This window comes from Triticum urartu, chromosome 1A (genome assembly GCF_056163025.1).
Source record: "Triticum urartu cultivar PI428250 chromosome 1A, HENAU_Tu73, whole genome shotgun sequence".
Lineage (NCBI taxonomy): Eukaryota > Viridiplantae > Streptophyta > Magnoliopsida > Poales > Poaceae > Triticum > Triticum urartu.
In genome coordinates, this window is record NC_141873.1 from 249,141,192 (window position 1) to 249,166,690 (window position 25,499).

The following is a 25,499-nucleotide window of genomic DNA, read 5'->3' on the forward strand; positions in this document are numbered from 1 at the left end:
CCCGGGCTTAGAGACAAGAATTGGATACAAGAGATGAACTAGGGTTTTGAGAGGAGATGGTGCTGGTGAAGATGTTGATGGAGATTGCCCTCTCCCGATGAGAGGAGCGTTGGTGATGACGATGGCGATGATTTCCCCCTCCCGGAGGGAAGTTTCTCCGACAGAACAGCTCCGCCAGATCCCTAGATTGGTTCCGCCAAGGTTCCGCCTTGTGGCGGCGGAGTCTCGTCCGGAAAGATGGCTTATGATTTTTTTTCTCATCGAAAGACTCCATATAGCAGAATATGGCCATCGGAGGGCCACTAGGGGGCCCACGAGGTAGGGGGCGCGCCCCCCACCCTCGTGGGCAGGGTGTGGCCCCCCTGGTGAACTTCTTGCGCTCAGTATTTTTTATATACTCTGAAAACGTCTTCCGTGAAGTTACAGGACTTTTGGAGCTATGTAGAATAGGTCTCTAATATTTGCTCCTTTTCCAGCCCAGAATCCCAGCTGCCGGCATTCTCCCTCTTTATGTAAACCTTGTAAAATAAGAGAGAATAGGCATAAGTATTATGACATAGAGCATAATTGGTTTGCTACCAATATTTGGCTTGCCAAATGTTGGCACTGCCAACTATTGGCAATACCGAGACTTGCCAACTATTGGCAACTTTATGTGAGAGAGACAAAACAACTCGTAGCCAACCAAGTAGTTGCCAATATTTGGCACAATGCCAAACATTGGCATGCCAATTTTTGGCAGCAAACCAATTATGCTCATAATGTGTAATAACAACCCACAATGCAATAAATATCGATATAAAAGCATGATGCAAAATGGACATATCACCTCCCACTTATGATTACCCCCTCTCACAAGCATCTGCAACTACGAAAGAAGAATTAAGATAAATCTAACCATAGCATGAAACATATGGATCCAAATCAGCCCCTTATGGAATAACACATAAACTAGGGTTTAAGCTTCTATCACTCTAGCAACCCATCATCTACTTGTTACTCCATAATGACTTCCCTTAGGCCCAAGTATGGTGAAGTGTCATTTAGTCGATGTTCACATGACACCACTAAAGGAAGCAACAACATACGAATTAGAAAAATAACAAGTGCATATAACTAGCAGATAGGATCAAGAACTCAAATATATTCATGAAAACATAGAGGGTTCAGATCTGAAATCATGGCACTCGAGCCCTAGTGACAATCATTAAGCATAGCAAAGTCATAGCAAAATCAATCTCAGAACATAGTGGATACTAGTCATCAAGCCCTAACAAATTGACTCGATTACATGACAAATCTCATCCAACTCCATCACCGTCCAACAAGCCTACGAAGAAATTACTCACTCCCGGTGGTGAGCATCATGGAATTGTTTTTGGAGAAGGGTTGATGATGACCACGACGATGAATCCCCCTCTACGGAGCCCCAAAAGGACTTCAGCCTAGCCCTCCCGGTGAAGAACATGGGGTACCGACGGCTCCTTCTCGTAAAATGCGACAATTCTTTCTTGCTGATTTTTTTTCTTCGCAAGACTGTACTTATGGAGTTGGAATTAGGGCAAACAGAGGCCTATGGGACCCACAAGCTCACAGGGCATGCCCTGAGTCGTGTCTCCTAGGTGGCCCCCTCCAGTAGTTCCCTTCACCAATATTTTATATATATTCTAGAAATAATCTCCGTAAATTTTCAGTCCAATCCGAGAAATTTTATTTCTGGACAAAAGTAACACCATGGCAGTTCTGCTAAAAACAACATCAGTCTGGGTTAGTTTCATTCAAATCATGCAAATTAGAGTCCAAAACAAGAGCAAAAAGGTGTTTGGTAAATGACGGTGTCCTGGACTAGGGGGTACTCACCACGTCGTCTCTCGACCAGGTGGGTCTAGCCGAGGACCCCATGGCAGTTCACTAATGGGCCACTTTTGGCAGCCCATGACATACGAGGAAGATTTCACAAGACTTGTTGATCAAGACAAGGATTCCACTCCACCGACGTATTCGACTAGGACTCTTGTTATCCTTGGCCGCTGGTACATTATATAAGCCAGGGCCAGGCTAGTCGATAGATCATGTTCTAGATCATTAGATCTCAACACAATTACATTCGCCTAGCCCTATAGATAGGTCTCTCCTTACAATCTCGAGGTAGATCAAGCTTGTACTCGATACATCATCATCAATATGAACAAGAGTAGGATGTAGGGTTTTACCTCCATAGAGAGGGCCCGAACCTGGGTAAACATCGTCTCCTTCGTTCCTTCTACCATCGATCCGAGATCCACAACTCAGGACCCCTACCCAGATGTCTACTGGTTTTACCACCAACATTGGTGCTTTCATTGAGAGTTCCGCTGTGAGATCAATGAAAAGATCGATGGCTCGCCTGTAGATTGACAATAGTTTTTTTCTGGACAACGGATTTGTGTTCGCCGTTCCTGCCTCCTCGAGCGTCACTTTGACGATTGCTTCAATGGAATTGTGCGGAATTGGGTCTAAAACAACCCTGTAAAATTTCACCATGTTTCAATGGAGGAATCTCTGGCGATCTCCGATATACCGGATCCGTGTCGAATCTAGATGGGAATCTGGACGAGTTTGGAGCGGGGAGTTCAACGTCCAGCTCGAACGTCCTTGGGAAGATCCAACCATTGATCACCTGCGGGATTCCTATATCGACCACCCCTCAAAATTTCAGCTCGACCCAACCATTCAAACTCCGGGAATCGTCCAACGAGTGCATCAATTTTCGAATCTGTTTTCCACGCGAAAACAAATCCGACCCGAGTTCATCTTTTTCATGAATGGGTTATCGGACATCCTTTTTCAAGGAAACTTTTTCTAGAGTATTGTGTTTTGTTCCTAAAACATGTGCCCACAAATTTTGATATTTTTCTGAGGCGATCTTCACGGTCGCGTTGGTGTCAAACCAGCCCGACAATGTTGCACCACGGTTGCCGAGTTCAACCTCATTGGATCAGCACTTTGTTGAGTCGAGTTCAACCTCATCGGATCATCACTTTGGCGAGCCAACCAAGAGTTCGGCATCGCTTGGGCCAAATAATCTCAAGAGAACATCGTCACCCCATGGATTACATGGGGCAGGCACACTATCATCGTTGCACGGTTACTTCATCAAGCTGGCATCGACCGCGTCATAAATTTTGACCTATGTCGGCATCATCATGCCACCTCTTCTTCAAGCCAACATCCAACACGTCGACCTACTTCGACTCGTCGGCTGACATGGGCTTTGCCATCTCTTAATAAACCTACTCCGGGGACTTCGGCATCACATGCCGACCAACTTCGTCATCATTAGCTGGACCGGGGGCTTCGCCTCGCCGCATCGACTGTGTTGCGTCACCACTTCATCAAGCCAAGCTCCTCGTTTGGTCACCTCGGGCTTAATTCATCCTGCTCATTTCTATTGATAGTTAGGGCGTGTTCGGTAGCCCTCCGTGGCCGATAAATCCTCAACTCCAACTCTAGGAATCCAGCTCCAGTTTCTCATGATCGATCCCGGAGATACTGATCTGTTAGATGTCATCGCTTATCACTCGCACAAGGGAGCGAACCTGAAGCCCATAAAATCGCCCCTTTGTGGCCCATCAGGAGCAGGCTGGCAGTCCAAAAGGTGTGGAAAAGATGGGCTGGGCCATAAACTTGGTCGGGGACAGGAGGGGGACTCGCGACGGGAGAGATGATTCACGACAATAGAGACAACTGGGAGCGAACCGGTACGCCAAGAATTCACTTGACGGTGGCAGGGGCCGGTAATTATCTATCAACTCTCGATTCCAGTTTTGGAGGAGCTATGATTTCCTAACTAGACAACTCCACAGATTTTGCACTACGTTTTTAGCCAGCTTCTCTCACGTAAATCCTGGAGTGGAGCCGTTCGGCTGGACTCCTGGCCAGGAGTTAGAGGAGTTAGGAGTTGGAGGAGTACCGAACACACCCTTGTTGTTGCTCCTTTAGGATGTTTAGTAACTTTGTTCTAGCCTTCGAGGTCCGTGGTATATCATTCTTCCAATAACATGAACCATCCTTGGCGGAAGTTCTCATTGAACCAAAAGATCACAACAAGAGTGCTCTTGATGAGTTCTCCATTCTATATTTGTGACTGCCAATCCAACCTTTCTGCATGGATTATTCGGAAGAAATGTGTTGAACTTTGTTTGACATGTTAATCTATGCATCCACAACTCAAAAAAGCATGTGTTCCTTTGATGTCCCTCTTCAGTTGTATTCCGACCATCGTCTATCAATTGATAGTCATGAGTAGTTGTGCATTTGTGTTCATCGGTGCCTATTATTCCCGTGACCCGTCAAACAGTTTTATTTCAGAATGACTAGGAGAAACAAACTCCAGTACATCCATATCTAGGATTAGGTTAAAGTAGTTGTATTCCGTAGATCAAAATATCAATCTAGCTTTTGTTATGTTCTACCTTGGAGTATTACCTTCTTTATGTCAAGAATATAATGGGAATTGCACACTATCTTATGAATTCTTGATACAGTGATAGGCCTCGCCATCATCATTCATTCCTCGGTCTCCGTGTTGGTTGTAACCGGAATGCCAACAAATGAACTGTGATGTGTGAAACCAATACTCTTAGCAACCCCATTGCTTGGTGGTTAATGGACAATAATTTCATTTTTAGCATGTCGATTATTGAATTACCACACAAAAATTGATTGTGCTACCTAGTTCATGTTTATGGTGCACTCTTTTATCAGTGAGTTAGGATTGTGTCAATCCCTTACTCCTTTGATCATATCATCTTGGTCCTAAAAAGAAAGATTGTTCTCGAGCTTAGTAACATATCGATGGTTTGTGATTTTCCGAATATCTTCTCGAAAGTATTACTAGGTTGTCCCCAGACCGTTATCTTGAGTTCGTGATCAAGTTGGGTTTCCTCTAAACCACGCCTTCTCCGAGAATCTGTGTTGGATACCCTTGAGCTAGTTGGTTATGCTTAAATAACAATTTGGAAAGCTGGAAGATAAAAGCTTTGCCTAATGTAGTTCATTCAAAGGAATATCGTGTGTGTGTGTGTGTGTGTGTGTGTTGTGAAGGAAGATGGTATCTTCATCAATTGACCTTCGTGATCAATTGTTGGATCTATTGTCCGGCGGGGCAGAGATCATGCACGCATCTGTTGCGTGGCTGGATGGTGGTGGCTCTAGATGAGAGTCGGAGGGAGAAAATGAAGATTGGCTGCTGTTGAGAAACACGTGATTGACTGCTGAGAGAGAAGAGCGACGAGATAGATTTTCTAGAGACAAACGCCTAAGGAGATAAGGTTCAACAACGATGTGTGAATTACGGGGACACGCGTCGAGCAGCCAAGGCGGTCGACTCATTGACTGTAATTAGCCGATTGACAGGAAAGCTTTTCCTTATCATAGGAGGATGATTGGACGAATGGATGATGGGAACAAAAATGAAACATGAAACTGTGGTAGAGATAGGGATTTTCTACGGACAGTGTTTTTATACTTCATTAAAAGCAGATCTCGCATGTGAGGAAATGGAGTGACCAAACGTTGTTGTTGCAAAATAATGCCGGCTCGATCAATTCCCGCGCTTGCTCTCCTCCTTCCGGTTTGAGACGAATGCGGCCTCCGCTTCCCCTCCTCCCGCCGCACCTCCTCCGCCGCCTCGACGGCCGCACCCTCTCCACGCCGCTGCTCGACCCCCTCATCCGCACCACCTCTTCCTCGCCCTCCACCCCGCACCACTCCTTCTCCCTCTACCTCCTCCTCCTCCGCTCCGCGCTGCGGCCCTCCCACCTCACCTTCCCCTTCCTTGGCCGCGCCGCCGCTCGCCTCGCCTCCCCGCGCCTCGCCCTCTCGCTCCACGCGCACCCGCTCCGGCTCGGGCTCCTCCCCTGGGACATCTATGTCGCGAATTCACTCGTCCACATGTACGCGGCCTGCGCGCTCCCCGACCTCGCCCGCCGCCTATTCGACGAAATACCGCGGCCGAACCTTGTTTCCTGGAATGCCCTTCTCGATGGCTACGCCAAGTGCCACGACCTCCTCTCCGCCCGCTGCGTGTTCGACCGGATGCCCCAGCGGGACGTGGTCTCCTGGAGCGCCATGATCGACGGGTGCGTCAAGTGCGGGGAGCATCGTGAGGCGCTGGCGTTGTTTGAGATGATGGAGACCACGGGGGCTGGCAATGGTGTTAGAGCGAATGATGTCACAATGGTCAGTGTGATAGGCGCGTGTGCTCATCTGGGGGACCTTGGGCGGGGAAGGCAGATGCATCGGTACCTTCAGGAGCGTGGCTTCCTGCTGAACCTCAGGCTCGCCACCTCTCTTGTGGACATGTATGCCAAGTGCGGGGCAATCAGCGAGGCGCTTGAGGTGTTTCGGGTCGTGCCAGTGACCAGCACCGATGTTCTGATATGGAACGCTGTGATTGGTGGACTTGCAGTGCATGGGTTGAGCATGGAGTCGGTGGAGATTTTCCAGGAGATGCAACATTCTGGTGTTGTCCCAGATGAGATCACATACCTTGGTTTGTTAAGTGCTTGCGTACATGGTGGTCTAGTGGGTGAGGCCTGGAGATTATTTCACTCACTTGAAGCTCAAGGGCTCAGACCACATGTTGAGCACTATGCTTGTCTTGTAGATGTGCTTGGTCGAGCGGGCCGCTTGGAGGAAGCATACGGTGTTGTTAAGAGTATGCCAATGGAACCCAATGTGTCTGTACTTGGTGCTCTCTTGAATGCATGCCATCTGCATGGATGGGTAGAGTTGGGGGAGGTAGTCGGCAGGCAGCTTGTTCAATTGCAGCCAGATCATGATGGCAGGTACATTGGGTTGTCCAATATCTATGCTATTGCTAGGCGGTGGCAAGAGGCAAAGAAAGCAAGAAAGGTGATGGAGGAGAGAGGAGTGAAAAAGATCCCTGGGTTTAGCGAGATTGATGTCGGTGGAAGGCTCCACAGGTTTATTGCCCATGACAAGGCTCATTCTGGCTCAAGAGAGATATATGCGTTGCTTAATCTTATAACGGTGGAGATGAAAATGAAGGATGATGTTGCCATTCCAGAGTACTTCTTACATACAGATAGGACAATGGGTGCCTAATGGATCTCTCAAAAGTAAGTTCTGCAGCATTCTGATCATGCATTCTGCCTGAATCAGGGGAAATTCATTGTAGCTCTTGGTTCTGGTTACTTATGCAGACTTGGTTTGTGTTGAAAATTTGACTGCCAAACATAACCTAGTTGTGTGGAGATCCATCAAGAGCCAGATATTTGAAGAGGAGATGAAATACATTTGTGCGCTGCTACAGGAAGCAGAGCTATAGAAGAAGTATGACGTGCGCATATAGTCTTGAGATTCTTTGAGCTGCCAGCGGAAAAGTGCATTCTGTTGCTGGACAGCAATCAGAGAGTACCAAACATCTTCAGTAACTGTTTCACCTATGGCTTCTGCTTGTATGGATTATTGTTCATCAGATAGATAGATAAGGGCAAGAACATTCCAAAGACCACTGACTATTTATGCCAGATGGTGCTGAACCATGTCGTAGAGATTTCATCAATATACATTACAAGTATGCTTCACAAATTGATACACTGGCCATAGTTTTTCTCAAGAATCTGCAGTTGTAGAAATGTACCAATTGCTAGGATCATGTGCCAGAACTGTGTATGTAGCCTGTGCTGAGCTTTGCCCGTTAACGAGATCTCTGGTTGTGTATAGCGCTCAAAGGTGAAACCACACTGCACTTATTCCTATTTTATTTTTTTAATCTTGGTTCCCAAAATTCGTGTTGCTTAGTTATATATTTCTATCAGGCCAAACATCCGGAGCATGCTATATTTCATATGCGATTTGTGCTATGAATAGTGAAATTATTTTCCTGAAAGTCATATGGTACTTTACTAAAGAAACAATGTTTTGTTTAATACAGAGTACACAAAGAGCAGTTAGCAAAATAACATGACCTGTGAATCCACCTTTTTTCCCCACATTTTCTCCTTTTTTTCTTGTTTTATAATAACCTCTCTTCACATTATCAATTTAATTTTGTAAAAGTTAGAACACATTAATTCTATTTTTTATGGATATACACAGGCAAATTCTACCTCCCAATTGATCTAGTACTGAAAAGGGAACTTTACATATCAGCTGTGTCAGTGCAGAAAAATAATTAAGTTCATCAGAGAGATGCATACAGGGTGCAAATCTTGCAAACACAGGAACCAATAAGCTACATGCACCTCCTTAAAATTCTTATTTGGCACTAGAAACAATTCAAAATTCAGTCAGCAAAAATGCGAATTCCATGTTAAACTGTACACCAATATTTCTACTTCAAAAAGGACTTCTTCAGTTTTGATTTTCCAGCTCTTGTGAAAACATGTAATGCCGAACTATGTGGCAAGTGGACACTGCCTGTGCGTGACCTCACAAACCCAGGCATAGCCATTATTTAGTGATGATAGCATTAGGCTTGCCGCTTGCCAAATCTCCTGTTTTTAGTTATCATGTTCTCTGAATTGTATGGTAAACAGCAACTCAAGTGGCATTTCAGCCGTTGCTGTTTTTGCTAATATCTCTGGATGTCAAAGTCATAAAGAGGAACATCTCATCCATATTTTGAGTCATTGTGTTCTCACAAGCTTGGGTGTCCACTTGTGCCATGTAAGCCATCTACCATCTCCAGCTTTAATACCAGCGATCCTCCTCTTCAGATCAAGGCCTTTCCTTTTTTTCTCATCACTAGCCAATTCTTTTGAATGGCTTATCAGGGGATGCTCTGGTGTTCCAAGGTCACTGCTATCGACAATCTTCTGCACCATCTCCAGCACCTCGCTCATCTTAGGTCTATACCTTGCATGGCGCACCAGGCACTTGTTTGCCAGCGAGGCAATCCTGACTGCCGACTTCATGTTGTAGTTCCCTTCGAGCCTTGGATCCATTATGGTTTCAAACTTCTTGGTGTCGGAGGAGTAGGGCTTCACCCATTCCACAAGGTTCTGTTCACCCCTCGGTCTGTTCCGGTCCAGAGGCCTCCGGCCTGTGAGGAGCTCGTAGAGAACCACTCCATAGCTCCATATGTCATTCTTACTGCTGAGGCGTCCTGTATGGATATACTCAGGAGCTGCATACCCTATAGTACCCACCACCTGTTTGGTATGTCAAATGAAAAGAGAAATTTAACTTTTTATAGGTAACAAATGTCAGGTATCTAGAGTTAAGCTGCAAACAGAGGCTACTTTTACTTGCAAATTTGTCATCACATGTGATAAAATGCTACAATTGGAAATCAGCCAGAAAAGTTAGTTGATTTTAACCAACCAGCAGGGTTAGCTGACTTTCCTAACCGGTCTTCCTACACTAGCATGTTAACTAACCCGGAAGTGCCTAACTGCCTACCTTTGTTCTGCTTGTGTATCTAGGATGATGGTATTGTCCATTTCTTATTTCACAGGCCAATAATCTTTTGGAAGTACTTGCTGACTGCTAAGCATCCATTCACGTGGAGGAGTTTTCTTTTAACCACTCCTGGTTTTGGGTTTGTCTGACAAGTACGGAAGGCCACAATATGAACTATTCTTGCTACTGACTACCAAGTACCTACTGAACCGATCATACTTGGGTGAACTTGCAAAGCTGCCTCTGAAAGTCACAGTATGCTATTCAATATGTCAGCATTGCGCCATGGAATTGAGAATAGTGCCATCACCCATCAGGTGCTGGACAATGAAGATGGGCTCGTTACATACCGCTGTTGAAACATGGCTTCCCTCTTGCGGCCCCAGTCTAGCCAAGCCGAAGTCCGACAGTTTTGCGTTCCAGTTCTCGTCGAGCAGGATGTTTGAAGGCTTCAGATCACGGAATATTATCTGGAAGAACATATTCATATATGGCAGATGATATCAGGACTGGGTAAAAGGCAAGAGACTCCAAAATAGGTCATGCTTCTATGATCTTATCTTTCACCAATCAATCATAGCATTTGAATGAGTTGCCGCATGCCTATGACGATGCTTACCTTGAATTCGGAATCTTCGTGCAGGTACTTGAGACCACGAGCAGTGTCGAGTGCTACTCTCAGCCTCATTGCCCATGAAGCGGGCTTTGGTGATCTTGTTGACAGGTGATCAGCTAGGCTTCCGTGAGGCATGAATTCGTAGACGAGCAGCAACTGAATCCCCCTCTCGTCGTCCTCTGCGCAGTAGCCGATGAGCTTCACCAGGTTGGGATGATCCACCACCCCAAGAAAGTTCACCTCGGTCACCCATTCCTTATGTCCCTGGATGACGAATCAAAACATTGGTGTTATCATCTGCATCAAGCCATCCAGATTATGGATGGTTTTTCGGGTGGATGATCGGATCACCGCCATGGATGAGCTCTGACACCATGTTTATGCTAAGTTGGGTGGAGCTGGAAGCAATGCATGCGGAAAAGAAGAGAATGTCACCTGGAGGCCTTTGCGTCCGAGCTGCTTGATGGCGACATCGAGGCTTCGGCGCGGCTCGAGGGTGCTCCGGATGGTGCCGCGGTAGACGCAGCCAAAACCGCCCTCGCCGATCATGAGTGCACGGCTGAAGCTCCGGGTGGCGCTCTTGAGCTCCTGGAAGGTGAAGATGCGGAGGTCATTGTTGGGCCGCTGCGGCAGCGACAGCTGCCGGTACCGGCCAAAGGACTCGACGCTGATCTCCGACGAGACGGTGAGCGAGCAGCACTCTGAGCCCGACCGCCGTGCGTCATGGTCCGTGGAGATGCTGCTGTTGGAACGCGCCGACTGAGACCGTGCAGGCACCTGCAGCTCCTCCTTGTCCTGCTCCTTGTCCCAGCTCGCGAACCGGAAGCACTGCATCGCGCTTCTTCTGCTTTGACCCCCTCCTGCTCTGCAATAACATGACAGCATCAAAGGTGCAGACTTTCAGCTACTATAGTAATCAGTTTCAGACGGCGGTAAAGGCAAGCTCTCGGATCTTGGAAGCACGGATTGTGAAGAAGACCAGGCGCAGAAAGCAGCGCCATTATTCTAGTACAACCAGAAGGAGGGAGGGAGAGAAACCTTGAAGGCGTCAAAAGAAGAAAACTAACGGGGTTTCAGAAGAGGCAAAAGAGATTGGCACTTTTCAAATAAAGATGAGATCCTACTGGATCAATCAATTACTAATGCAAAAGACGCACCAATCTAAATAAGGACGGTCGACGAAAGGAAGCCACCAGGACCAGAACACACACCCATGGAGACGATCAGCCAGACAGAAACCGCAAGATCTTTCAAGCCAACAACCGACCAACCAACTGCTCAACCTTCTTCTCCAAAACCAACCCAAGAGAAGTTGAAATGAAAGACACGAAGCTCTCTTCACGGGACGGGTCGTTTCCTGCTCACCTGGGCAAAAGCCACCTAGCTGAGCCTCCCCCACATGGGGTTGGGAGGAAGAAGACGCGGCTGCTTCTGGTTCAGGGTACGGGATTTGGATATTGGATTGCGTAGTTAGTAGGTCAATGGATGGCCGGCCCCTGCTTCGGGCTGTCTCTTTCTGCTTGGTTGGTCGCTCGCTGCTCGCTTGCTTGCTTTGGGAGCTGGGACGAGGGGAGGGGACGCGAGAGAAACGTGAGGGTTTGGATCGTGATGGGTGCAGGTGTTGAAATAAGCACGGCGAGGAGAGGGAAATGGCAACTGACAAATCGCAGGAACAAGAACTTTCATCAGGGTTGTGGGGTAGTAAAACTAAAAGAGTAATCAAAGTTCAAAAGAAGAAAAGACTACCAAAATAGTAATCACCAGTGGAGCGCATGGTTCCGTACATGATGTACTTGCTGTTCGGATCTCTCAGAAAGCAACATTTGTATATGTTTTCCCAAGTAACATTGTGATTTTCTCCATTTAGTCGTTTTCATCTTGATGGACGGTAGTCTGAAGGAACACATGGCTAGAAGTCTTGCTCAACTTGTCAAAGTACTCTTGAGAAAAAAAAAATACAAACATTATGATCGAACGTTTTGAAAAAAAAACTAGAAATACACACACTCACTTATTGGTGGCAAACACGAAAACTTTGAAAAGACCCGCACAATGGTCTGGTCTGACTTGGCTAACTACTGGAGGTTGCAACACGAGTCAGGACAACGATTATCACTGCTGGGAGGCGGCAACCAAGTCAAATATAACTCGCTTTCACATCTGGTTTCAGCGACTTTTGCACATGTGTTTTCACTCTTCTTCGTTGACTTGCGGATTTCATTTTAGTAAAGTATATTTTTCATCTCTCAATTCTGGATGAACTCTATATTTAGTCTTTTAACTTTAAAACCAGACAACTTATACCCCTAACTTTTGAAACTGGAGGACACTGAGCCATCATATATCCCACGCTTTGCAACTATTAAGAGCAACTCCAATTGCACTTGCGGCGGCGGGGGAACCCTAGATCGAGCGCCGCCGCCCCTTCCCGCCTTGCTCCCCACCTCGCCGCCACCGGAGGAGCGGCCGGCGAAGCCCGCGCCAGCTCCCAGGAGGGTGGCGGCGGGGCGATTCGGCTGGATCCAGCCCCCCACCTCCCCCCCCCCCCACATGATGTGGTGCCGGCTCCTCGACGGCGGCTCCCCGGCGGCGGCGCCGCTCCTCACCCGTGGTGGTGTTGCCCCGGCTGGGTCCCCTGGAGCCTCGCCCTACCACCACCACCTCGCGCTGGAGCCCCCCTTCCTCCCATGGCCCCAGATCGGATGTGGCGTCCCATGGGCTCCCCCCCCGTCCAGCTGCTGTGGCCCTCTCCTGCCGCTCCGGCGCGGCGGTGCGACCTTGCCCGCGGTGACCTTCCCCCGTCTGCTTCCTGTCTCCCGTGGGCGCAGATCTTACTGCTGCTGTTTGGGGTGGGTGAGGCCTTTGGGTGAGGTGGCCGGGCAGGCCGGGGCTCGGCCTTGCCTCGTTGCAAGCCACCCTCCGTCCCTGACGGCGCCTTCTCCGAGCTACGACAACAACTTGTGTATGTGTGGTCATCGCGTCCTTTGGCAGGCGGCTGAAGTTTCACGGTGGTTCTTGGTCGGCACTGCTCCAGTCCCGGCGTCCACGGACCTGCGTTCTCCAGTGTCCTTGGTCTGCCGGTGTCTCCACTGGTGTGATCTCGGCCCCGGCCAACAAGTTGCTGCGTCCCTTCCAGCATCTTCGGTTCGCCGGTCCTGGTGGCTACGCCTCCAGCAACACAGAGCTGCGCACCCTTCCGGCTCCGGTTTGCCGGCGGCGCCGGCCGCCACCCTACCACCGTGTCGGCTCTCTGCCCCGCTGCCTCTCCAACCCCATCCACCATGCCATCTGTTGCAAAGCTCGTGTTTTTGTCGGCGGCAGGTGCAGCCCCACCCTCCTACTGAGGTAGCAGTCGACAGGCATGTTGACTCCGGCATCTTCGGATCCTGATCTGGTAGACATGGGATTGCTCGGACTCAGGCCAGGCGAAAGCCATGCTCGGCTTGCCGATGCTGGCAGTGGCGACACCCGCGGATGTCGTTTCCCTTCCTGGAGGCGCTGCCATGGCCTTTTTTCGAGCCCCTCTTCGAGCATCGGGGGAAACCCTAGGTCCGGCTTGTCGGATCGGATGGCGACGGCGTCGCGACGTCGTTCCCCTTCTTGAAGGCGCTATCTTGCTCGCTCGCGGAGTCTCCGGTGTTGGAATTGGAGATGTTTGACATCGTGCTCATCTAGTCTGCTTCTCTAGTCTTAGGTTTGGTGGGTTTAGCTGTGTGTTTCTTCCTGTTTGGGCTGAGCACCCCTCCTCTCTGCTCCGGGCACCATGCGCATGCCTCCTCGTGTATGTCATGTGTTGTATCTTCGGTTGTACTCATTCTCCTTCTATCTATCAATGAAAAGATACGCAATCTTTGCGTATTCACGAAAAAAAACTTTTGAAACTGGACAAGTTTAGTCCCTTGTCTCGGTTGACCCGGTATCGCTGCTGACTCAGCGTGGTTTTGACCAGTCTTCGTCCACGTGGCGGTATTTCTCTCTCCTACCTTTCTCCTCACGTTGGATTACCGAGACATTTCATCAAACACCTAGCATGCGCTGCATGTGCAGTCCATGACCGGACCGTGGTGGCTGCTCCCGCCGGTGCTCCCGTGGCTTGTGCGCGTGCACTACGCCGTGCATGGCTGCTGGCTGATGCCCTGTGCACCGGCGTGCCGCTTCGTTCAGGACAAAAGGAAGCCGCAACTCGGGACGGTGCAAGTCAGCGTGAGCATCTCCGTCGCGCTCTCCCCCATGTGGCTCGCAGATCGCTGTGCAGCTCGGTGTCATCTCAGCTGCCACGGTCCTCGCCGACGGAGCGCTGGCCGCAGCAGCCGAGCGACATGGCATTCACACGCACACCGGCACGCCAGCATGTCCGCCACCAGCCTCACCACGCCCATCACCATCACCTTCGAGAGGCTGTACAAGAGCGCCGCCACCCCGCCTAGCAATGCCCGTGCTGCTGCCTCGTCCCGTTAGTTTTACCCCTGGTGTTTAGGACGCTGTACGAGAGCGTACATGGTGTACATGGGCGACGATGTCTCGTCCTTTTTTTTGTGTGGGGTATCTCGTCCCTTTTTTTGGCTGTGTACATGGGCGACGCTGCCCCGCCCAGCATGGTCGTCGTGCTGAGCACCAGATGGAGATGCCCGACGCGCTCCTGAGCTTCTCCTTGTGGGCTTGCCTTCATTCTCCGTGGCCACCATGGTGACGCCGCCTGCTCGCATTCATCCTCGTCATGAAGCGGGAGTGGCCGTGGGCCGTGGTGTCCCGCGAGGTAGAGCGGAGCTGTGATGTCTGACAAGGTGCAACAAGCTCGCGGTGGCCAGCGAGGTAGAGCAGAGGCATCGTGACTGGACGGCACATGCAGTGCATGCAAGGTGTTCGATGAAATGCCTCAATAAGCCAGAGTGAGAAGGAAGAAGGTAGGAGAGAGAAATACTGCCCGTGTGGATGAAGAACGATCAAAACCATGCTGAGTCAGCAGCGATACCGAGTCAACCGAGACAGGGGACTAAGTTTGGCCGGTTTCAAAAGATAAGGGTGCAAGTTATCCGGTTTTAAAGTTAAGGGACTAAATCTAGACTTCACCCAGAGTTGAGGGACGAAAAGTATATTTTTCTTAAAAAAAATCTGAAAGGGAGGCACTAGCTTTGCCTCGTCTTATGAAATAAGAAGAATGATGCTTAGTTAATTAGCGGAAAACTGGATAAAATCGACACAAATGCCCATAGCAACCATCATGGAACATGACAGAGGATCAGGTCGTTTTGATCTTTCTCTCCTAACATTAGTCTGCGAAGGGGGCAGTAACTGCTGATGCAGCATATCAACAGCAGAGAGACACAATGATGGCGACGACCTCTCGCGCCTCAATCCCCGTCGATCGCCGACGGATTGGCGGGCGTTTCTGGGCGCTAGCGGACGAAGATGACGGAGAAGACGATGAGGACGGGGTATGCCCAGGCGGTTCGCTAGCGGCGTACTAGCCAACCCCATCTGACCTGATCTGTGAGGCCTTCGCTCCCGGGTACGAGGAGGAAGTAGCGGAGATCGTCGATGTGGTGGTCCCTCCTGATGATCCGGCGAGGATGGGTTTGCGCTCCGACGAGAAGACGGAGGTGGTACGACGAGTCGTTCATCACGGCGGCGACGGCAATCCAGCCTTGGAAAGGCCCCATCCCCAAGGTATGTTTGCCAAAACTAACTCTGTTAGACATGGCTCATCCCGAATCATGGGCCTTGGTCGTCTGGAAGAAGAAAGGGTGCCGGGGGGCTGCCGGCCGGAAGCTGACACCGCCGGCGGCGTCCTCGTAGGAAAATGCGGCGATCGGGATCCGATCTGCCAGGGTGGCTCGTTTGAATTTCCTGTTGGGCGCGAATGGGCCTACTTTGGCGAGTGGGCCGGTGTTGGATGGGTGTATGGCCCAGTGCGACAGACCGAGCGATGGGCTGGGTTCGACAGACGGGTATACGGCCCGGACTAACGCAGTCGATGTGATCGGGTCTTGCAGTTTGGTTTCCTCGAGCGACAACGCTGACGATCGACGTCTTCCTTCTGTCGAGGGCGAGGTTAGGGTTCGGCGGTGGCCATCGCCGGGTTTCCCTCCTCTGTCGGGCAGAGCTCGACGCATCCCGCTAGTGGCCATGACTGGTCAGGGAGATGCCCCCCAGCCGCCACCCCGGGCTTCTTCGCAACGGCCACCGCAGCAGCGGGCTGCACCGTCGGGCGGTAATGGGGCGGAGTGCAGGGGCGTTGAGGCCGGGCAGGCCCATGCGACGCCTCATGCGGGACACATTGCTGGCCGCTGGGTGCAAGGCAACACAGGTCGCAGCGACTTCGGGTCTGGTTCCGGAGGCAGCGGCCGCGACGACTTTGGTCAGGGACGTGGTGGTTTCAACACTGGTCGAGGCGGCTTTGCTAATGGACGTGGCTATGATGGTGGCTATCAAGGCTATCGTAATGGATGGAATCAATGCCATGACGGGGGTGGAAGAGGTTTTGGCAACAATCAGTGGCAGCATACTTTCAATCCTCCTGCCAGCGACTTTGTTGAGGGTACTTCAGGACCTCAATATCATCAACGGGGTGGCCGGGGAAGGGGAGGCCGAAACCCTCCTCCGCGTCGCCCGTATATCCCCAAGGTCTACCCTAAGCAACCGATCATCAAACCGGCAAAGTCTGACGGTGGGGCGGCGAAGACAGCCGCGCTCACTGCCTCTACTTCCACAACAACTTTGCCCGATGCTGCGATGGCAGCGGTCTCGGCGTTGGCGGTAGTGACTATTCCGGCCGCGACGTCTCCCGACGCCAAAGACGGGATGAGCGACAAAGGCAGTGACAAAACAGATATTGTGAGGGCTAATAAGGCGGCTCGCAAGAAAGAAAAGATGACGTGCTATCGTTGTGGGGTGCCAGGTCACTTTGTGGTTGACTGCAAGGCGGTGTTATGCGATATATGTCGGAAGCCTGGACGCTTATCTGACGACTGTCCACTGCTTTTGATACCCATGCCTGTGGTGACTATTTATGGTGTTTGCAACAACAAGCTCGTGTTCTTCGAGACTCCTCGTACGATCTCGGTGACCAATACATCGGAGAGCTCGAAATTCAGTTTGGTAAAGGTAACTCAGGGGACATTGACTGAGGAACAGGTGTGTCAGCAGCTCAGACGGCTGGATTCTGAGTCTTTTAACTAGTATCTTATTAGGTTGGAGGATCATATTTACAAAGTGGAGTTCCCTAGGAGAGAGGGTCTTAACCACTTGCTTAAGTGTGGACTCAGCAGGGTGCCCGGGAGTAAGTGTATTCTTGAGTTTGACGAGTGCAAAAGCCTGAGCCGATGGGGATACCGATGGAGAAGGTATGGGTCAGATTCTCAGGGGTTCCGGAGTCTTTGCTTGATGAGTATCTTACTGTCTCCAGTCTCGGATCTCTGTTAGGGAAAACAGAGAAGGTTGACATGCCTTTTACTCGTCTGCATGGAGTTGCTAGACTGCTTGTCACTGTGGTGAGTGCGGAATATATACCGGATTTTGTACCATGAACTTATGATGGCGTGTCTTATGATCTTGATGTTATGGTTGAGGTGGCCCCTCTGGCAGATAATAACACTAGGACACAGATGTTGATATGACAGATGGTGGTAGGTAGTGGTGGACAGGGGATGGAGGGTAATCCCGAGGATCACGGTGGGAATGAGAAACGGGCCGGAAAGTCCACACCATCAGCTGAGCCGAGGACTGAGAAGTGGTTGGCCTCCTTCTCCACTCCGGCGGCCGCTCTCCGGTTTGGTTCGTTTCAGACGATGTCCACGCCGAGTCGCTTATGGAGTGACCGCATGGAGATGGAGGATTCTGTCAATGGACTTCCCTTGGAGATGAATGAGGAGCATCACAGGTAGGTGGTGGTTGAGGATACACCGCAGATGACGCCATGTGAGCGACAAGTTGCTCCCGAGGTACCGACTACGGTAGCACCTACCCCTCGTTCTGCGTTGGAGGGTGACGCTGTGGCTGACCGGTTGGGTTCGCCCGACCCACTGCACACCTTCAGCCGCCTCGACCGGTCGGCTTGACACAGGTGGTGTCCCCGCTGGTTGGTGACGAGGTCTGCCCGAGCAGTGCTTCTGATGTCCCAGTTGACGCCGCGCCGGTCGCATATCCTACCACTTTGACCTTGGTCGGGCATACTGTTGGGGAACGTAGTAATTTCAAAAAAAATCCTACGCACACACAGGATCATGGTGATGCATAGCAACGAGAGGGGATAGTGTGTCCACGTACCCTCGTAGACCGAATGCGGAAGCGTTAGCACAACGCGGTTGATGTAGTCGTACGTCTTCACGATCTGACCGATCCAAGTACCGAACGCACGACACCTCCCAAGTTCTGCACACGTTCAACTCGATGACGTCCCACGAGCTCCGATCCAGCAAAGCTTCACAGGAGAGTTTCGTCAGCACGACGGCGTGGTGACGGTGATGATGATGCTATCGACGCAGGGCTTCGCCTAAGCACCGCTACGATATGATCGAGGTGGATTATGGTGGAGGGGGGCACCGCACATGGCTAAGAGATCAATGATCAATTTTTGTGTCTCCAAGGGGTGCCCCTCTCCCCGTATATAAAGGAGTGGAGGAGGGAGAGGGCCGGCCCTCTCTATGGCGCGCTGCTACCTCTTGAGCACTGTGTTGGATTTCCCCGAAGAGGAGAGGATGATGCAGCAAAGTAGCGTAAGTATTTCCCTCAGTTTTTGAGAACCAAGGTATCAATCCAGTAGGAGGCTACGCACGAGTCCCTTGTACCTACACAAAAACAATATCTCAACGCAACCAACGCGCTTAGGGGTTGTCAATCCCTTCACGGTCACTTACGAAAGTGAGATCTGATAGAGATGATAAATAATATTTTTGGCATTTTTGGTATAGGATGCAAAGTAAAAAGTAAAAGCAAAGTAAAAGCAAAGCAATAATAAAGTGATGGAGATTGATATGATGAGAAAGAGACCCGGGGCCATAGGTTTCACTAGTGGCTTCTCTCAAGAGCCTAAGTATTCTACGGTGGGTGAACAAATTACTGTTGAGCAATTGACAGAATTGAGCATAGTTATGAGAATATCTAGGCCCTGTTCAAGAATTCATCCGATTAACCAGTTAACTTGCCGATTAATCCCTACTCATATGGTCCCCGAGTAGCCGATTACCCGATAAATCGTCTGATTAATTGATTAAATGGCCGATTAACTTGCCGATTAGCCTATTAATACCCTACTCACCAGCCGACCGAGCAGCTACCAGTTAACGATTTCCTCAACAATATCTAGGTGTTGTAACACCCCGGATGTAACTTTCCCAATTTGTACTCCAACTCTTGCCGTTTTCGGCGTTAAGTTAATTTATTTCCTCGGGTTCGGGTTTTTGTCTCCGTGTGTTGTTGTCATTGTCATGCATCTCATATCATGTCATCATGTGCATTGCATTTGCATACGTGTTCGTCTCATGCATTTGAGCATTTTCCCCGTTTTCCGTTTTGCATTCCGGCGCTTCGTTCTCCTCCGGTGGTCAATTCTACCTTTCTTTCGTGTGTGGGGATTAAACATTTCCGGATTGGACCGAGACTTGCCAAGCGGCCTTGGTTTACCACCGGTAGACCGCCTGTCAAGTTTCGTACCATTTGGACTTCGTTTGATACTCCAACGGTTAACCGAGGGACCGAAAAGGCCTCGTGTGTGTTGCAGCCCAACACCCCTCCAATTTGGCCCAAAACCCACCTAAGCCTTCTCCATCATCTAGATCGTTTGATCACGATCGCGTGGCCGAAAACCGCACCTCATTTGTACTCTCCTAGCTCCCTCTATGCCTATAAATAGGTCCTCCTCGAAAAATCCGAATCCCCCTCGTCTGAAACCCTAAAAAATCGCCTCCGCGCCGGCCGGACACGTCCGCCCCGGCCGGATGCATCTCCACGGCCAACCGCCACCTGCCATGTCACCGCCGCCGACCCCGCGCGCCGCCGCGGCCCGGGAGCCCAGATCCGGCCCTCGCGGCCCAGATCCACCCCGCCGCCGCCGCCTCCTTCTTCCCCGAGCGCCGCCCGCGCCCGGAGCAGCGCCGCCGCGCGCCATCGGCTGCCTCGCCGCCCGGTGGCCGGAGCACCTCGTCGCCGGCCCACCTTCGCCGCCCCGCAGCACTAGGCGCCGCCGCGGCCACCTCGACGGCCTCGCCGCGCCCGAGCCTCGTGGCTCCCTCTCCGGCCATCTCCGCCGTCCGCCGCTCCGACCCCGACCTCCGGCAAGCCCCACCAACGCCGGCCGGTCATCCTCGTTATTCACGCCGCTGGTGAATAGTGTTTTCGCCGAGATCCAGATCCGGTGAACAGTAACCCTAGGTTGTTTTTTTTCACTAAGTCCTCGGATTTTTCAGATCCAAGTGCCCATGTTCATAGCCTCATAACTTTGCATTCGTAGCTCCGATTCATGCATATAGCATATCAAAATGTTCATCTCAGAGAGTACATCATTTAATTCCATTGCATAATTTTCATTTGAATGCATCTTGATGCCCGAAATGCTGTTAGAAGAGGGCTACTTGAGATAATTGTCAGATCTGTTACTCCATTTAGCTATTTGTCATTTTTGCCATGATTATTGTGTGCATGATATGCCCTGATGCTCTACATATGTTTTGTTAAGGGTTTTGTCATCTTTCCAGAGGTGCAACCCATGTATTTTTGTGATGTGTGTGGTGACTAGTAAAAGCTTGCAAAGTGGTGCACTTGGTAATTCTGATTTCAGGGACTTAGCAATTCCACTAAGTCCTTGATCTGTTTATCTCATGTTGTCATATGTTCATGTTGTTTCCTAGTGATCCGTGCCTCTTTTGAGGATGATCAGTAAGGATGTTTTGTTAATCTTGTAGTGCTCTATCCATACGTGTCTTTTTTTGCAATTATGGAGCACCCTAGCTTGAGTCAATCGAGCTCTACTTTTGCTACTTTGTGAATCTGGGCAGATTGTCAACTTGTTTGCAATTTGGCCGATGATGTTGTAGTTGATCCGTGCATGCTATGCTATTGTTCTTGCCATGTATAGCTTGAGTTTTGTGTGTTCTTGATAGATGTATGCTTGGTTGGTCATGACTTACTCCGTAGTGAGTGCATCGAGCTCGTAAACATGCCTACTTGAGTTATGTTTCAGCATGTGCCAATTTTCACTAAGTTTGAAAACTGATTATGTTTTTGCTATGTTCACATGCTTGCAATTGTATTTTCTGATCCCTTTTGGCTCAAGGTCACTAAGGGACTTTTGTTAAGCTCTTTGAGTAGCTCCATGCCATGCTTTACTTTGCCATGTTCAGGTCCTGTAGCATGTAGTTTTTTTGCTCCGAAGAGTGCTACCTGATCTGAAATTCTAGACAAGTGTTAATTTCACTAAGTCTGAGATCTGTTTGTCATATGCATTTTTGCCATGCTTGTTTGAACCTGTTAATGGATGAATTGGCCGTAGCTCAGTGCTAGACTTTTGTCAAGCATCTTGAATGCATCCCTGCCATGTATTTTGTTGTCATGTTTGAGTCTTGTAGCATGTTCATCTCGTTGCATTTAGAAGGCTACTTGCTGTAAATCGCAGACCGGTGTCATATTTGAATCGCTTGCCATTTCCAAACCGTAACTCCGTTTCCGGCGTTCTTTATATCATTTTCAAGCGATTTCATCTCATCTTTCCAGTGGAACACTTGGATTTCCAAGTTGAGGCCAGGTTCATGCATTTCCTGTCATATCTTGCATATGCATCCCGCATCGCATCCCGCATAGCATATCATCTTTGCATCATCTTGTTTGATCCTTGCACGTGGTTGATTGTGTCCTTGTTGCTTGTTTGTATTGTTTGGGTAGAGCCGGGAGACGAGTTCGCTAACGAGGAGCCTGTTGAGTTTGCTTTCGAGGATCCAGTCAACCCTGACAACTGTGCATGCAAGATGATCATACCCTCGAAATCTCTACTATCTTTGCTATGCTAGTTTGCTCGCTCTTTTGCTATGCCTATGCTACGATGCCTACCACTTGCTTTTAAGCATCCCAAATTGCCATGTCAAACCTCTAACCCACCATGTCCTAGCAAACCGTTGATTGGCTATGTTACCGCTTTGCTCAGCCCCTCTTATAGCGTTGCTAGTTGCAGGTGAAGATTGGAGGCCGTTGGCATCGTCTCGCGTGGATTTTTCTTCCCAAAAATCATATATATTCCAAAAAAAATCTCCGTCAGTTTTTATCCCGTTTGGACTCCATTTGATTGGATATTCCACGAAACAAAAAACATGCAACAAACATGAACTGGCACTGGGCACTGGATCAATATGTTAGTCCCGAAAATAGTATAAAAAGTTGCCAAAAGTATATGAAAGTTGTATAATATTGGCATGGAACAATCAAAAATTATAGATACGACAGAGACATATCAGCATCCCCAAGCTTAATTCCTGCTCGTCCTCGAGTAGGTAAATGATAAAAAAGATAATTTTTGATGTGGAATGCTACCTAGCATAATCTTGATCACATATCTAATCATGGCATGAATATTAAGACACGAGTGATTCAAATCAATAGTCTATCATTTGACATAAAAACAATAATACTTCAAGCCTACTAATAAAGCAATCATGTCTTTTCAAAATATGATGGCTAAAGAAAGTTATCCCTACAAAATCATATAGTCTGGCTATGCTCCATCTTCACCACACAAAATATTCACATCATGCACAGCCCCGATGATAAGCCAAGCAATTGTTTCATACTTTTGACATTCTCAAACCTTTTCAACTTTCACACAATACATGAGCATGAGCCATGGACATAACACTATAGGTGGAATAGAATGGTGGTTGTGGAGAAGACAAAAAGGAGAAGATAGTCTCACATCAACTAGGCGTATCAACAGGCTATGGAGATGCCCATCAATAGATATCAATGTGAGTGAGTAGGGATTGCCATGCAACGGATGCACTAAGAGCTATAAGTGTATGAAAGCTCAGACTGAAAACTAAGTGGGTGTGCATCCAACTTGCTTGGTCATGAAGACCTCAGGCATTTGAGGAAGCCCATCATAGGAATATACAAGCCAAGTTCTATAATGAAAATTCCCACTAGTATATGAAAGTGATAACTCAAGAGACTCTCTATATGAAGAACATGGTGCTACTTTGAAGCACAAGTGTGGCAAAAGGATAGTAACATTGCCCCTTCTCTATTTTTCTCTCATTTTTTGGGCCTTCTCTTTTTTTTGGCCTTTCTCTTATTTTTTATTTTTTTATTTTGTTCGTCCGGAGTCTCATCCTGACTTGTGGGGGAATCATAGTCTCCATCATCCTTTCCTCACTGGGGCAATGCTCTAATAATGATGACCATCACACTTTTATTTTCTTACAACTGAATATTACAACTCGATACTAGAACAAAGATATGACTCTATATGAATGCCTCCGGCGGTGTACTGGGATGTGCAATGATCTAGCGTAGCAATGACATCAAAAAACGGACAAGCCATGAAAACATCATGCTAGCTATCTTACGATCATGCAAAGCAATATGACAATGAATGCTCAAGTCATGTATATGATGATAATGGAAGTTGCATGGCAATATATCTCGGAATGGCTATGGAGATGCCATGATAGGTAGGTATGGTGGCTGTTTTGAGGAAGGTATATGGTGGGTTTATGGTACTGGTGAAAGTTGCGCGGTACTAGAGAGGCTAGCAATGGTGGAAGGGTGAGAGTGCGTATAATCCATGGACTCAACATTAGTCATAAAGAACTCACATACTTATTGTAAAAATCTATTAGTCATCGAAACAAAGTACTACGCGCATGCTCCTAGGGGGATAGATTGGTAGGAAAAGACCATCGCTCGTCCCCGACCGCCACTCATAAGGAAGACAATCAATAAATAAATCATGCTCCGACTTCGTTACATAACAGTTCACCATACATGCATGCTACGGGAATCACAAACCTCAACACAAGTATTTCTACAATCCACAACTACCCACTAGCATGACTCTAATATCACCATCTTTATATTGCAAAACTATTGCAAGGAATCAAACATATCATATTCAGTGATCTACAAGTTGTATGTAGGATTTTATGACTAACCATGTGAATGACCAATTCCTGTCATCTCTCTAAATAGATATAAGTGAAGCAAGAGAGTTTAATTCTTTCTACAAAAGATATGCCCACGCTCTAACAAATATAAGTGAAACAAAAGAGCATTCTACAAATGGCGGTTTTCTATGTAAAGAGAAACATGCAATCCAAACTTCAAATGATATAAGCAAAGCACATGAAGCATTCTATAAAGCCATACTCAAAAGATATAAGTGAAGTGCATAGAGCATTCTATAAATCAACCAAGGACTATCTCATACCAGCATGGTGCATAAAAGAAAAATGAAAACTAAATGCAAAAGATGCTCCAAGATTGCACATATCACATGAATGAAACGAATTCGAAAACATACCGATACTTGTTGAAGAAAGAGGGGATGCCTTCCGGGGCATCCCCAAACTTAGACGCTTGAGTCTCCTTGAATATTTACTTGGGGTGCCTCGGGCATCCCCAAGCTTGAGCTCTTGCCTCTCTTCCTTCTTCTCACATCGAGACCTCATCGAACACTTCATCCACACAAAACTTCAACAGAAAACTCGGTAAGATCCGTTAGTATAATAAAGCAAATCACTACTCTAAGTACTGTTGCAAACCAATTCATATATTTTTTGCATTGTGTCTACTGTAATATAACTTTTTCATGTCTTAATCCACTGATATGAATAGATAGTTTCATCAAAACAAGCAAACTATGCATCAAAAACAGAATCTGTCTAAAACAGAACAGTCTGTAATAATCTGAACATTCACCATACTTACGATACTTGAAAAATTCTGACAAAATTAGGATAAATAAAAAATTTGTATAGAAAGACAGTGCAAAAGAATCAGAACCATTTGACGTTCCAGCTAAAAATGTAAAATCGCGCTTTACAGCCAAAGTTTCTGTCCTGCACCGTACAAACCATCAAGCAAATGTAAACATCCTAAAGGCAAACCTTGGCACATTATTTTTATAATAAAATGGAATTGTACAAGGGGATAATTATTTTTGTTGAAAAGTTTCTGTAATCAAGATTCACAAAGTTGCCGTGAGCATGAACAAATTTCAAGGAGCTCTCCCACTTCAACAATGCTTGTCTTTCTCACTTTCACTTTCCTTTTTGAAAAAGTTTTGGGTTCCCCTATATAAAAGCACATGCATATTATATTCATCAAAATCATCATGTGTAATAGTAAAACTCAACCCATCAATATAATCCTTAATAAGTGCAAACTTCTTCGATATAGTGTAGTCGGGAGAATTCAAAAAGATAATAGGACTATCATGCGTGGGTGCAATAGCAACAATTTCATGTTTAACATAAGGAACTATAGCAAGTTC

At 48.2% G+C, this 25,499-nt stretch overlaps 2 protein-coding genes and 1 pseudogene across 5 annotated transcripts; 2 read left to right on the plus strand and 1 right to left on the minus strand.

Moving 5' to 3' along the window:
- Positions 1–540: 540 nt before the first annotated feature.
- Positions 541–9,776, plus strand: LOC125506055 (pentatricopeptide repeat-containing protein At5g08305-like). Its single transcript, XM_087517858.1, has 2 exons — positions 541–7,740; positions 9,467–9,776. The coding sequence occupies exon 1, from the start codon at positions 5,626–5,628 to the stop codon at positions 7,108–7,110; it is 1,485 nt and encodes a 494-aa protein (XP_087373984.1). The 5' UTR covers positions 541–5,625; the 3' UTR covers positions 7,111–7,740; positions 9,467–9,776.
- Positions 8,112–11,584, minus strand: LOC125506065 (serine/threonine-protein kinase PCRK1). 4 transcript variants are annotated; one of them, XM_048670946.2, is made up of 5 exons: positions 11,393–11,584; positions 10,463–10,892; positions 10,031–10,291; positions 9,762–9,881; positions 8,112–9,161 (listed from the first exon to the last, which is right to left on the minus strand). In XM_048670946.2, the coding sequence occupies exons 2-5, from the start codon at positions 10,859–10,861 to the stop codon at positions 8,637–8,639; spliced, it is 1,305 nt and encodes a 434-aa protein (XP_048526903.1). In that variant the 5' UTR covers positions 10,862–10,892; positions 11,393–11,584; the 3' UTR covers positions 8,112–8,636. The 4 variants fall into 4 exon arrangements, with proteins under 4 accessions (XP_048526903.1, XP_048526909.1, XP_087373997.1 ...); XM_048670952.1 differs by having other exon boundaries at positions 11,185–11,397; XM_087517871.1 differs by lacking the exon at positions 11,393–11,584 and adding an exon at positions 11,185–11,327 and having other exon boundaries at positions 10,463–10,887.
- A 5,765-nt stretch (positions 11,585–17,349) lies between these two features.
- Positions 17,350–17,910, plus strand: LOC147990728 (uncharacterized; annotated as a pseudogene).
- The last annotated feature ends 7,589 nt before the right edge of the window (positions 17,911–25,499 follow it).

Excerpts from the sequence above, each read along its gene's own strand:
- LOC125506055 (XM_087517858.1), top strand. The coding sequence starts at position 5,626 with ATGCGGCCTCCGCTTCCCCTCCTCCCGCCGCACCTCCTCCGCCGCCTC.
- LOC125506065 (XM_087517863.1), bottom strand. The coding sequence starts at position 10,912 with ATGCTGTCATGTTATTGCAGAGCAGGAGGGGGTCAAAGCAGAAGAAGC. Across the intron at positions 10,292-10,462 it reads TCGGACGCAAAGGCCTCCAG|GGACATAAGGAATGGGTGAC; the intron begins GTGACATTCTCT and ends TTCGTCATCCAG. Across the intron at positions 9,882-10,030 it reads ACGAAGATTCCGAATTCAAG|ATAATATTCCGTGATCTGAA; the intron begins GTAAGCATCGTC and ends ATGTTCTTCCAG.